Source organism: Gorilla gorilla, chromosome 18 (assembly GCF_029281585.2).
Source record: "Gorilla gorilla gorilla isolate KB3781 chromosome 18, NHGRI_mGorGor1-v2.1_pri, whole genome shotgun sequence".
NCBI lineage: Eukaryota > Metazoa > Chordata > Mammalia > Primates > Hominidae > Gorilla > Gorilla gorilla.
In genome coordinates this window covers 16,469,508-16,483,449 of record NC_073242.2, presented here as the reverse complement: position 1 = coordinate 16,483,449, position 13,942 = coordinate 16,469,508, and the positions used below count along the sequence as shown (strand labels likewise).

The 13,942-nt window shown below is 50.3% G+C and overlaps 1 protein-coding gene across 1 annotated transcript in view; it reads left to right on the top strand.

Annotated features, from left to right (window-relative positions):
• LOC115932992 (uncharacterized) overlaps nt 1-13,942 on the top strand; it is a 179,663-nt gene that overhangs the window by 59,917 nt on the left and 105,804 nt on the right. The window contains 3 exon segments of the mRNA XM_063699505.1: nt 2,908-3,045; nt 7,430-7,567; nt 11,950-12,087. Coding sequence (XP_063555575.1) covers nt 2,908-3,045; nt 7,430-7,567; nt 11,950-12,087 — 414 coding nt within the window.

Below are 13,942 nucleotides of genomic sequence, written 5' to 3'. Positions count from 1 at the left end.
CAGCCTCCCAAGTAGCTGGGAGTGTAGACATGCACCAACATGCCCATCTAAATTTATTATTTATTTATTTATTTATTTATTTATTTATTTTCCCCCCCGAGATGGAGTTTCGCTTTGTTGCCCAGGCTGAAATGTAATGGCGTGATCTTGAGTTGCCGCAACCTCCGCCTCCTGGATTCAAGCGATTCTCCTGCCTCAGCCTCCCGAGAAGCTGGGATTACAGGCATGCGCCACCACGCCCGGCTGATTTTGTATTTTTAGTAGAGATGGGATTTCACCATGTTGGCCAGGCTGGTCTCGAACTCCGGACCTCAGGTGATCCACCCACCTAGGCCCCCCAAAGTGCTGGGATTACAGGCATGAGCCACCACCCCCGGCCAGTTTGTTATTTTTGTAGAGACAGGGTCTCCCTATGTTGCCCAGGCTGGCCTCAAACTCCTTGTCTCAAGTGATCCTCCTGCCTGGGCCTCCTAAAGTGCTAGGATTATAGGTGTGAGCCACCATGCCCTGCCCAGACCGTGGTTCTATATAGCACACATATGTGCTGTCCACTCTCTGCCAAGAACCGTCCTAATCCCTTTACTTATTAACCCTTTTACGTTGTAAATAAGATAAGCAAACTGTGGTACAGAGAGAAGAAGGACTGGCCCAAGGTCACCTGGTCAGTAAGTGGTAGGGCCAGCTTCCAGTCTAGGCCCCAGCGTGTAGCCTGGCACCTGCTTTATGCCTGGCTCTCCTGCTGGGTTTGATTCCCCTTTGTGTCCTCAGAGCCTGGCCCTGTGCCTGGCATGCAGTAAGCGTTCCATAAATGCATGGAGGGAATGAGAGAGTAAAGGGCTTTGCTTTGTCCTGAATTCGGGTCTTGGGCTCTGCGTTCTGGCAGTGGGGTATTAAGAGTGGATTTTTTTTTTTTTTCCCTCAATTTCACTATAATAGAGACAGGGTCTTTCCATGTTGCCCAGGCTAGTCTTAAACTCCCGAGCCCAGGTGATCCCCCTGCCTTGGCCTCCTGAAGTGGTGGGATTACAGGCATGAGCCACCATAGGTGGTCAGCTGTTTTTGACTTGAGTAGGTCATCCTCCCTTAACATTCCTTGTTCCTGGTCTTTTTTTTTTTTTCCTTTGAGGCAGAGTTTCGCTCTTTTTTCCCAGGCTCAATGGCGTGATCTTGGCTCACTGCAACCTCTGCCTCCCGGGTTCAAGTGATTCTCCTGCCTCAGCTTCCCCAATAACTGGGATTACAGGCACGCGCCACCACACCTGGCTAATTTTTGTATTTTTAGTAGAGACGGGGTTTCACCATGTTGGCCAGGCTGGTCTCAAACTCCTGACCTCAGGTGATCCACGTGCCTCGGCCTCCCAAAGTGCTGGTATTACAGGCGTGAGCCACTGTGCCTGGCCGTTCCTGGTTTTATGATCGTTCATTTATGCCTCTGTCACCCTGGGGGAAACGGGGGTGATAGTCTGAGGGTTGGGGCTTTTGACTCCTCAGGGGACTCTGAGCTGGGCTGGCCAAGAGGTGAACTGGCCTATGAGATCCTCAGCCTCTCTTTATCCACCTGAGATCTCTGGGATGGAATGGAGGACCAGCTCAGCTGTGAATGGCGTCAGAAACATTCTGACTATATCCCAGGGAACCAGGATATGCAGGCACTGGGAATATGGGACAGGATGCAGCCAGCACATGTTTTTTTTTTTTTTTTTTTCTTTGAGATGGCGTCTCACTCTGTCGCCCAGGCTGGAATGCTGTGGCGTGATCTCAGCTCAATGTAGCCTCCGCCTCCCAGGTTCAAGTGATTCTCCTGCCTCAGCTTCCCAGCTAGCTGTGACTAAAGGCGCACGCCACTACGCCTGGCTAATTTTTGTATTTTTAGTAGAGATAGGGTTTCAGCATGTCGGCCAGGCTGGTGTCAAACTCCTGACCTGCCCGCCTTGGCCTCCCAAAGTGCTGGGATTACAGGCATGAGCCACTGCGCCCGGCTGATTTTTTTTTTATCCCTACTCTGTATCAAGCATTGGAGACACAACCATATAGTCTAGCTGTGCAAACAGACGTTATACAAATGATTCCTCAAAAGGCACAAAGTGTTTAAACGTCTGCAGAGTGCTGTGTGAGGGTGAAGGTAGGGGAGCTTGGTTTGGTCTGGGGCATAGCCAGGCTTCTCTGAGGGAGGGATGGTGCAGCTGAAGCCTGAGAATGAGCAAGTTGTTAAAAAGCTGAAGGGGCTGAGGGCAGAGGACCAGCTGGGGAGAAAAGCACATGTAAAGTCCTGGGGGTCACAGGGAAAACTTGAGAGTTGTGTGTGGCTGGAGCAGAGATGGCCGAGGCGGAGAGCAGGGGCGATGGGGCAGAGGCTGACCCCGGGAACGTTGAGCATCAGGGCAAGTGGGTTTTGTTTTCTGTACTGGGTACTCTGCCTGTTCTTTTAAATAAAGTTTTATTGGCATGAAGGCATGTCCATTCATTTACATCTTGTCTATGGCCACTTTCACACTGCGGTGGCAAAGCGGAGTAGTTTTGATGTAGTCTATGGCCCATGAAGTCCAAAATATTTATTACGTGGTCCATTAAGAAATAGTGTGGCTGGGAGCAGTGGCTCACACCTGTAATCCCAGCACCTTGGGAGGCCAAGGCAAGGGGATCACCTGAGGTCAGGAGTTTGAAACCAGCCTGGCCAACGTGGTGAAACCCCGTCTTTACTAAAAATACAAAAATTAGCTAGGCATGGTGGCGGGCACCTGTAGTCCCAGCTACTTGGGAAGCTGAGGCAGGAGAATCATTTGAAGCTGGGAGGCAGAGGTTGCAAGTGAGCTGAGATTGCGCCGCTGTGCTCCATCCTGGGCGACAAGAGTGAAACTCTGTCTCAGAAAAAACCCAACAACTCCTGTCTTGTGCTTCTCTCCTCAGCTGCTTGCTACCTTTTTAATTCAGCTGGAGAGGAAGAAGGGAGTTCAGTCTTCAGGGATCATGCTCACTTTCTGGCTGGTAGCCCTAGTGTGTGCCCTCGCCATCCTGAGATCCAAAATTATGACAGCCTTAAAACAGGTAAGTGGCAGTCTCCTTCCTCATCTTCCTTCAGTGGACCCAGAGGGAGAGATGCTGGCTCCCTCTGGCTTGTGTAGAAGTCCAGCTTATTTTTGGCTAATTTTAAAATTTTCTGTAGAAATGGGATCTCACTGTGTTGTCTAGGCTGGTCTTAAACTCCTGGCCTCAAGTGATCCTTCCAGAGCACTGGCATTATAAGCATGAGCCACTGTTCCCAGCCCCAGCTGCAGTCTTTGGATGGGGCATGTGTTGTCCAGTTTGCCACAGTCCCCGCCATGCCCTATTGTCTTCCCTGCCACTGACTCTGAGTGGCAGATGCCCCCTTTTGTTGCGTTTGCCAGACTTTGCTCTTGCATTGGCTACTTTGGTCACTTATATACTAACTGCCTGGGGTCTAATGGCCTTGAGTTTTCACTATCTGGCATAGGGGGTGGGTTGCTAAGCTAAATAGGAAACTGCTCTGTCCCGGGGGATACACAACTTAGTGAGTGACAGAGACAAGGAAACAACTTTATTAATTACAGCTGATGTGTATTGAGCACTTACTATGTATGTACCTGGCAGTATTCTTGGTGTTTCACGTGTCTTGAAATTCATTGAATTTTCACAACAACCCTGTGAGATGGGTCCTGCTTTGTTCCCATCTTACAGGTGAGGAAACAAGGCACAGAGAGGTTAAGTGTCCTGCTCAAGATCACACCACTAATGTGCAGCTGAGTCAGGGGTGGGACCCCAGATGCCATGCTTTTAGCCCCTGCAACCTGCAGCTTCTGAGCCCTGATCAGAGAGTTCTCGGAGAGTGTAGCCCTTGAGTATTGTAAAAAGAGGAGGGAGGCTGGGCATCGTGGCTCATGCCTGTAATCCCAGCACTTTGGGAGGCTGAGGCGGGAGAATCACTTGAGGTCGGGAATTTGAGACCAGCGTAGCCAACATGGCAAAACCCCGTCTCTACTAAAAATAAAAAAATTAGCCGGCGTGGTGGCACACGCCTGTAGTCCTAGCTACTCAAGAGGCTGAGGCAGGAGAATTGCTTGAACCCGGGAAGTGGAGGCTGCAGTAAGCCGAGATCGCACCACTGTGCTCCAGTCTGGGGGACAGAGCGAGACCTCATCTCAAAAAAGAAAAAAAAAAAAAAAAGGAGAGAACAAGTTTAAGGCAGGACATTCTGAGCAGGGTGAACAGTGTGTCCAGGGAGGGGTGGAAGGTTAAGGGGAGGATGCAGGCAGGGAGGACAAGGTGTTCGGTGAAGGAACACGGTGTGAAGGTTGGGGGGATAGAGTGGATGTGACAGAGGGGTCAGGAAAGACAACGCGGAGCCAGGTTGCCAAGGACCATGAATCTTTATTTTTCTAAATTAATTTTTCATTTTTTAAATTTTAGAGTCAGAGTCATACTCTGTTGCCCAGGCTGGACTTCACTGGCGTGAGATCACAGCTCACTGCAGGCTTGAACTCCTGGGCTCAAATGATCCTTCTGCCTCAGCCTCCCAAGTAGCTGGGAGTGTAGACATGCACCAACATGCCCATCTAAATTTATTATTTATTTATTTATTTATTTATTTATTTATTTTCCCCCCCGAGATGGAGTTTCGCTTTGTTGCCCAGGCTGAAATGTAATGGCGTGATCTTGAGTTGCCGCAACCTCCGCCTCCTGGATTCAAGCGATTCTCCTGCCTCAGCCTCCCGAGAAGCTGGGATTACAGGCATGCGCCACCACGCCCGGCTGATTTTGTATTTTTAGTAGAGATGGGATTTCACCATGTTGGCCAGGCTGGTCTCGAACTCCGGACCTCAGGTGATCCACCCACCTAGGCCCCCCAAAGTGCTGGGATTACAGGCATGAGCCACCACCCCCGGCCAGTTTGTTATTTTTGTAGAGACAGGGTCTCCCTATGTTGCCCAGGCTGGCCTCAAACTCCTTGTCTCAAGTGATCCTCCTGCCTGGGCCTCCTAAAGTGCTAGGATTATAGGTGTGAGCCACCATGCCCTGCCCAGACCGTGGTTCTATATAGCACACATATGTGCTGTCCACTCTCTGCCAAGAACCGTCCTAATCCCTTTACTTATTAACCCTTTTACGTTGTAAATAAGATAAGCAAACTGTGGTACAGAGAGAAGAAGGACTGGCCCAAGGTCACCTGGTCAGTAAGTGGTAGGGCCAGCTTCCAGTCTAGGCCCCAGCGTGTAGCCTGGCACCTGCTTTATGCCTGGCTCTCCTGCTGGGTTTGATTCCCCTTTGTGTCCTCAGAGCCTGGCCCTGTGCCTGGCATGCAGTAAGCGTTCCATAAATGCATGGAGGGAATGAGAGAGTAAAGGGCTTTGCTTTGTCCTGAATTCGGGTCTTGGGCTCTGCGTTCTGGCAGTGGGGTATTAAGAGTGGATTTTTTTTTTTTTCCCTCAATTTCACTATAATAGAGACAGGGTCTTTCCATGTTGCCCAGGCTAGTCTTAAACTCCCGAGCCCAGGTGATCCCCCTGCCTTGGCCTCCTGAAGTGGTGGGATTACAGGCATGAGCCACCATAGGTGGTCAGCTGTTTTTGACTTGAGTAGGTCATCCTCCCTTAACATTCCTTGTTCCTGGTCTTTTTTTTTTTTTCCTTTGAGGCAGAGTTTCGCTCTTTTTTCCCAGGCTCAATGGCGTGATCTTGGCTCACTGCAACCTCTGCCTCCCGGGTTCAAGTGATTCTCCTGCCTCAGCTTCCCCAATAACTGGGATTACAGGCACGCGCCACCACACCTGGCTAATTTTTGTATTTTTAGTAGAGACGGGGTTTCACCATGTTGGCCAGGCTGGTCTCAAACTCCTGACCTCAGGTGATCCACGTGCCTCGGCCTCCCAAAGTGCTGGTATTACAGGCGTGAGCCACTGTGCCTGGCCGTTCCTGGTTTTATGATCGTTCATTTATGCCTCTGTCACCCTGGGGGAAACGGGGGTGATAGTCTGAGGGTTGGGGCTTTTGACTCCTCAGGGGACTCTGAGCTGGGCTGGCCAAGAGGTGAACTGGCCTATGAGATCCTCAGCCTCTCTTTATCCACCTGAGATCTCTGGGATGGAATGGAGGACCAGCTCAGCTGTGAATGGCGTCAGAAACATTCTGACTATATCCCAGGGAACCAGGATATGCAGGCACTGGGAATATGGGACAGGATGCAGCCAGCACATGTTTTTTTTTTTTTTTTTTCTTTGAGATGGCGTCTCACTCTGTCGCCCAGGCTGGAATGCTGTGGCGTGATCTCAGCTCAATGTAGCCTCCGCCTCCCAGGTTCAAGTGATTCTCCTGCCTCAGCTTCCCAGCTAGCTGTGACTAAAGGCGCACGCCACTACGCCTGGCTAATTTTTGTATTTTTAGTAGAGATAGGGTTTCAGCATGTCGGCCAGGCTGGTCTCAAACTCCTGACCTGCCCGCCTTGGCCTCCCAAAGTGCTGGGATTACAGGCATGAGCCACTGCGCCCGGGTGATTTTTTTTTTATCCCTACTCTGTATCAAGCATTGGAGACACAACCATATAGTCTAGCTGTGCAAACAGACGTTATACAAATGATTCCTCAAAAGGCACAAAGTGTTTAAACGTCTGCAGAGTGCTGTGTGAGGGTGAAGGTAGGGGAGCTTGGTTTGGTCTGGGGCATAGCCAGGCTTCTCTGAGGGAGGGATGGTGCAGCTGAAGCCTGAGAATGAGCAAGTTGTTAAAAAGCTGAAGGGGCTGAGGGCAGAGGACCAGCTGGGGAGAAAAGCACATGTAAAGTCCTGGGGGTCACAGGGAAAACTTGAGAGTTGTGTGTGGCTGGAGCAGAGATGGCCGAGGCGGAGAGCAGGGGCGATGGGGCAGAGGCTGACCCCGGGAACGTTGAGCATCAGGGCAAGTGGGTTTTGTTTTCTGTACTGGGTACTCTGCCTGTTCTTTTAAATAAAGTTTTATTGGCATGAAGGCATGTCCATTCATTTACATCTTGTCTATGGCCACTTTCACACTGCGGTGGCAAAGCGGAGTAGTTTTGATGTAGTCTATGGCCCATGAAGTCCAAAATATTTATTACGTGGTCCATTAAGAAATAGTGTGGCTGGGAGCAGTGGCTCACACCTGTAATCCCAGCACCTTGGGAGGCCAAGGCAAGGGGATCACCTGAGGTCAGGAGTTTGAAACCAGCCTGGCCAACGTGGTGAAACCCCGTCTTTACTAAAAATACAAAAATTAGCTAGGCATGGTGGCGGGCACCTGTAGTCCCAGCTACTTGGGAAGCTGAGGCAGGAGAATCATTTGAAGCTGGGAGGCAGAGGTTGCAAGTGAGCTGAGATTGCGCCGCTGTGCTCCATCCTGGGCGACAAGAGTGAAACTCTGTCTCAGAAAAAACCCAACAACTCCTGTCTTGTGCTTCTCTCCTCAGCTGCTTGCTACCTTTTTAATTCAGCTGGAGAGGAAGAAGGGAGTTCAGTCTTCAGGGATCATGCTCACTTTCTGGCTGGTAGCCCTAGTGTGTGCCCTCGCCATCCTGAGATCCAAAATTATGACAGCCTTAAAACAGGTAAGTGGCAGTCTCCTTCCTCATCTTCCTTCAGTGGACCCAGAGGGAGAGATGCTGGCTCCCTCTGGCTTGTGTAGAAGTCCAGCTTATTTTTGGCTAATTTTAAAATTTTCTGTAGAAATGGGATCTCACTGTGTTGTCTAGGCTGGTCTTAAACTCCTGGCCTCAAGTGATCCTTCCAGAGCACTGGCATTATAAGCATGAGCCACTGTTCCCAGCCCCAGCTGCAGTCTTTGGATGGGGCATGTGTTGTCCAGTTTGCCACAGTCCCCGCCATGCCCTATTGTCTTCCCTGCCACTGATTCTGAGTGGCAGATGCCCCCTTTTGTTGCGTTTGCCAGACTTTGCTCTTGCATTGGCTACTTTGGTCACTTATATACTAACTGCCTGGGGTCTAATGGCCTTGAGTTTTCACTATCTGGCATAGGGGGTGGGTTGCTAAGCTAAATAGGAAACTGCTCTGTCCCGGGGGATACACAACTTAGTGAGTGACAGAGACAAGGAAACAACTTTATTAATTACAGCTGATGTGTATTGAGCACTTACTATGTATGTACCTGGCAGTATTCTTGGTGTTTCACGTGTCTTGAAATTCATTGAATTTTCACAACAACCCTGTGAGATGGGTCCTGCTTTGTTCCCATCTTACAGGTGAGGAAACAAGGCACAGAGAGGTTAAGTGTCCTGCTCAAGATCACACCACTAATGTGCAGCTGAGTCAGGGGTGGGACCCCAGATGCCATGCTTTTAGCCCCTGCAACCTGCAGCTTCTGAGCCCTGATCAGAGAGTTCTCGGAGAGTGTAGCCCTTGAGTATTGTAAAAAGAGGAGGGAGGCTGGGCATCGTGGCTCATGCCTGTAATCCCAGCACTTTGGGAGGCTGAGGCGGGAGAATCACTTGAGGTCGGGAATTTGAGACCAGCGTAGCCAACATGGCAAAACCCCGTCTCTACTAAAAATAAAAAAATTAGCCGGCGTGGTGGCACACGCCTGTAGTCCTAGCTACTCAAGAGGCTGAGGCAGGAGAATTGCTTGAACCCGGGAAGTGGAGGCTGCAGTAAGCCGAGATCGCACCACTGTGCTCCAGTCTGGGGGACAGAGCGAGACCTCATCTCAAAAAAGAAAAAAAAAAAAAAAGGAGAGAACAAGTTTAAGGCAGGACATTCTGAGCAGGGTGAACAGTGTGTCCAGGGAGGGGTGGAAGGTTAAGGGGAGGATGCAGGCAGGGAGGACAAGGTGTTCGGTGAAGGAACACGGTGTGAAGGTTGGGGGGATAGAGTGGATGTGACAGAGGGGTCAGGAAAGACAACGCGGAGCCAGGTTGCCAAGGACCATGAATCTTTATTTTTCTAAATTAATTTTTCATTTTTTAAATTTTAGAGTCAGAGTCATACTCTGTTGCCCAGGCTGGACTTCACTGGCGTGAGATCACAGCTCACTGCAGGCTTGAACTCCTGGGCTCAAATGATCCTTCTGCCTCAGCCTCCCAAGTAGCTGGGAGTGTAGACATGCACCAACATGCCCATCTAAATTTATTATTTATTTATTTATTTATTTATTTATTTATTTTCCCCCCCGAGATGGAGTTTCGCTTTGTTGCCCAGGCTGAAATGTAATGGCGTGATCTTGAGTTGCCGCAACCTCCGCCTCCTGGATTCAAGCGATTCTCCTGCCTCAGCCTCCCGAGAAGCTGGGATTACAGGCATGCGCCACCACGCCCGGCTGATTTTGTATTTTTAGTAGAGATGGGATTTCACCATGTTGGCCAGGCTGGTCTCGAACTCCGGACCTCAGGTGATCCACCCACCTAGGCCCCCCAAAGTGCTGGGATTACAGGCATGAGCCACCACCCCCGGCCAGTTTGTTATTTTTGTAGAGACAGGGTCTCCCTATGTTGCCCAGGCTGGCCTCAAACTCCTTGTCTCAAGTGATCCTCCTGCCTGGGCCTCCTAAAGTGCTAGGATTATAGGTGTGAGCCACCATGCCCTGCCCAGACCGTGGTTCTATATAGCACACATATGTGCTGTCCACTCTCTGCCAAGAACCGTCCTAATCCCTTTACTTATTAACCCTTTTACGTTGTAAATAAGATAAGCAAACTGTGGTACAGAGAGAAGAAGGACTGGCCCAAGGTCACCTGGTCAGTAAGTGGTAGGGCCAGCTTCCAGTCTAGGCCCCAGCGTGTAGCCTGGCACCTGCTTTATGCCTGGCTCTCCTGCTGGGTTTGATTCCCCTTTGTGTCCTCAGAGCCTGGCCCTGTGCCTGGCATGCAGTAAGCGTTCCATAAATGCATGGAGGGAATGAGAGAGTAAAGGGCTTTGCTTTGTCCTGAATTCGGGTCTTGGGCTCTGCGTTCTGGCAGTGGGGTATTAAGAGTGGATTTTTTTTTTTTTTCCCTCAATTTCACTATAATAGAGACAGGGTCTTTCCATGTTGCCCAGGCTAGTCTTAAACTCCCGAGCCCAGGTGATCCCCCTGCCTTGGCCTCCTGAAGTGGTGGGATTACAGGCATGAGCCACCATAGGTGGTCAGCTGTTTTTGACTTGAGTAGGTCATCCTCCCTTAACATTCCTTGTTCCTGGTCTTTTTTTTTTTTTTCCTTTGAGGCAGAGTTTCGCTCTTTTTTCCCAGGCTCAATGGCGTGATCTTGGCTCACTGCAACCTCTGCCTCCCGGGTTCAAGTGATTCTCCTGCCTCAGCTTCCCCAATAACTGGGATTACAGGCACGCGCCACCACACCTGGCTAATTTTTGTATTTTTAGTAGAGACGGGGTTTCACCATGTTGGCCAGGCTGGTCTCAAACTCCTGACCTCAGGTGATCCACGTGCCTCGGCCTCCCAAAGTGCTGGTATTACAGGCGTGAGCCACTGTGCCTGGCCGTTCCTGGTCTTTTGATCGTTCATTTATGCCTCTGTCACCCTGGGGGAAACGGGGGTGATAGTCTGAGGGTTGGGGCTTTTGACTCCTCAGGGGACTCTGAGCTGGGCTGGCCAAGAGGTGAACTGGCCTATGAGATCCTCAGCCTCTCTTTATCCGCCTGAGATCTCTGGGATGGAATGGAGGGCCAGCTCAGCTGTGAATGGCGTCAGAAACATTCTGACTATATCCCAGGGAACCAGGATATGCAGGCACTGGGAATATGGGACAGGATGCAGCCAGCACATGTTTTTTTTTTTTTTTCTTTGAGATGGCGTCTCACTCTGTCGCCCAGGCTGGAATGCAGTGGCGTGATCTCAGCTCAATGTAGCCTCCGCCTCCCAGGTTCAAGTGATTCTCCTGCCTCAGCTTCCCAGCTAGCTGAGACTAAAGGCGCACGCCACCACGCCTGGCTAATTTTTGTATTTTTAGTAGAGATAGGGTTTCAGCATGTTGGCCAGGCTGGTCTCAAACTCCTGACCTGCCCGCCTTGGCCTCCCAAAGTGCTGGGATTACAGGCATGAGCCACTGCGCCCGGCTGATTTTTTTTTTATCCCTACTCTGTATCAAGCATTGGAGACACAACCATATAGTCTAGCTGTGCAAACTGACGTTATACAAATGATTCCTCAAAAGGCACAAAGTGTTTAAACGTCTGCAGAGTGCTGTGTGAGGGTGAAGGTAGGGGAGCTTGGTTTGGTCTGGGGCATAGCCAGGCTTCTCTGAGGGAGGGATGGTGCAGCTGAAGCCTGAGAATGAGCAAGTTGTTAAAAAGCTGAAGGGGCTGAGGGCAGAGGACCAGCTGGGGAGAAAAGCACATGTAAAGTCCTGGGGGTCACAGGGAAAACTTGAGAGTTGTGTGTGGCTGGAGCAGAGATGGCCGAGGCGGAGAGCAGGGGCGATGGGGCAGAGGCTGACCCCGGGAACGTTGAGCATCAGGGCAAGTGGGTTTTGTTTTCTGTACTGGGTACTCTGCCTGTTCTTTTAAATAAAGTTTTATTGGCATGAAGGCATGTCCATTCATTTACATCTTGTCTATGGCCACTTTCACACTGCGGTGGCAAAGCGGAGTAGTTTTGATGTAGTCTATGGCCCATGAAGTCCAAAATATTTATTACGTGGTCCATTAAGAAATAGTGTGGCTGGGAGCAGTGGCTCACACCTGTAATCCCAGCACCTTGGGAGGCCAAGGCAAGGGGATCACCTGAGGTCAGGAGTTTGAAACCAGCCTGGCCAACGTGGTGAAACCCCGTCTTTACTAAAAATACAAAAATTAGCTAGGCATGGTGGCGGGCACCTGTAGTCCCAGCTACTTGGGAAGCTGAGGCAGGAGAATCATTTGAAGCTGGGAGGCAGAGGTTGCAAGTGAGCTGAGATTGCGCCGCTGTGCTCCATCCTGGGCGACAAGAGTGAAACTCTGTCTCAGAAAAAACCCAACAACTCCTGTCTTGTGCTTCTCTCCTCAGCTGCTTGCTACCTTTTTAATTCAGCTGGAGAGGAAGAAGGGAGTTCAGTCTTCAGGGATCATGCTCACTTTCTGGCTGGTAGCCCTAGTGTGTGCCCTCGCCATCCTGAGATCCAAAATTATGACAGCCTTAAAACAGGTAAGTGGCAGTCTCCTTCCTCATCTTCCTTCAGTGGACCCAGAGGGAGAGATGCTGGCTCCCTCTGGCTTGTGTAGAAGTCCAGCTTATGTTTGGCTAATTTTAAAATTTTCTGTAGAAATGGGATCTCACTGTGTTGTCTAGGCTGGTCTTAAACTCCTGGCCTCAAGTGATCCTTCCAGAGCACTGGCATTATAAGCATGAGCCACTGTTCCCAGCCCCAGCTGCAGTCTTTGGATGGGGCATGTGTTGTCCAGTTTGCCACAGTCCCCGCCATGCCCTATTGTCTTCCCTGCCACTGATTCTGAGTGGCAGATGCCCCCTTTTGTTGCGTTTGCCAGACTTTGCTCTTGCATTGGCTACTTTGGTCACTTATATACTAACTGCCTGGGGTCTAATGGCCTTGAGTTTTCACTATCTGGCATAGGGGGTGGGTTGCTAAGCTAAATAGGAAACTGCTCTGTCCCGGGGGATACACAACTTAGTGAGTGACAGAGACAAGGAAACAACTTTATTAATTACAGCTGATGTGTATTGAGCACTTACTATGTATGTACCTGGCAGTATTCTTGGTGTTTCACGTGTCTTGAAATTCATTGAATTTTCACAACAACCCTGTGAGATGGGTCCTGCTTTGTTCCCATCTTACAGGTGAGGAAACAAGGCACAGAGAGGTTAAGTGTCCTGCTCAAGATCACACCACTAATGTGCAGCTGAGTCAGGGGTGGGACCCCAGATGCCATGCTTTTAGCCCCTGCAACCTGCAGCTTCTGAGCCCTGATCAGAGAGTTCTCGGAGAGTGTAGCCCTTGAGTATTGTAAAAAGAGGAGGGAGGCTGGGCATCGTGGCTCATGCCTGTAATCCCAGCACTTTGGGAGGCTGAGGCGGGAGAATCACTTGAGGTCAGGAATTTGAGACCAGCGTAGCCAACATGGCAAAACCCCGTCTCTACTAAAAATAAAAAAATTAGCCGGCGTGGTGGCACACGCCTGTAGTCCTAGCTACTCAAGAGGCTGAGGCAGGAGAATTGCTTGAACCCGGGAAGTGGAGGCTGCAGTAAGCCGAGATCGCACCACTGTGCTCCAGTCTGGGGGACAGAGCGAGACCTCATCTCAAAAAAGAAAAAAAAAAAAAAAGGAGAGAACAAGTTTAAGGCAGGACATTCTGAGCAGGGTGAACAGTGTGTCCAGGGAGGGGTGGAAGGTTAAGGGGAGGATGCAGGCAGGGAGGACAAGGTGTTCGGTGAAGGAACACGGTGTGAAGGTTGGGGGGATAGAGTGGATGTGACAGAGGGGTCAGGAAAGACAACGCGGAGCCAGGTTGCCAAGGACCATGAATCTTTATTTTTCTAAATTAATTTTTCATTTTTTAAATTTTAGAGTCAGAGTCATACTCTGTTGCCCAGGCTGGACTTCACTGGCGTGAGATCACAGCTCACTGCAGGCTTGAACTCCTGGGCTCAAATGATCCTTCTGCCTCAGCCTCCCAAGTAGCTGGGAGTGTAGACATGCACCAACATGCCCATCTAAATTTATTAATTAATTAATTATTTATTTATTTATTTATTTATTTTCCCCCCACGAGATGGAGTTTCGCTTTGTTGCCCAGGCTGAAATGTAATGGCATGATCTTGAGTTGCCGCAACCTCCGCCTCCTGGATTCAAGCGATTCTCCTGCCTCAGCCTCCCGAGAAGCTGGGATTACAGGCATGCGCCACCACGCCCGGCTGATTTTGTATTTTTAGTAGAGATGGGATTTCACCGTGTTGGCCAGGCTGGTCTCGAACTCCGGACCTCAGGTGATCCACCCACCTAGGCCCCCCAAAGTGCTGGGATTACAGGCATGAGCCACCACC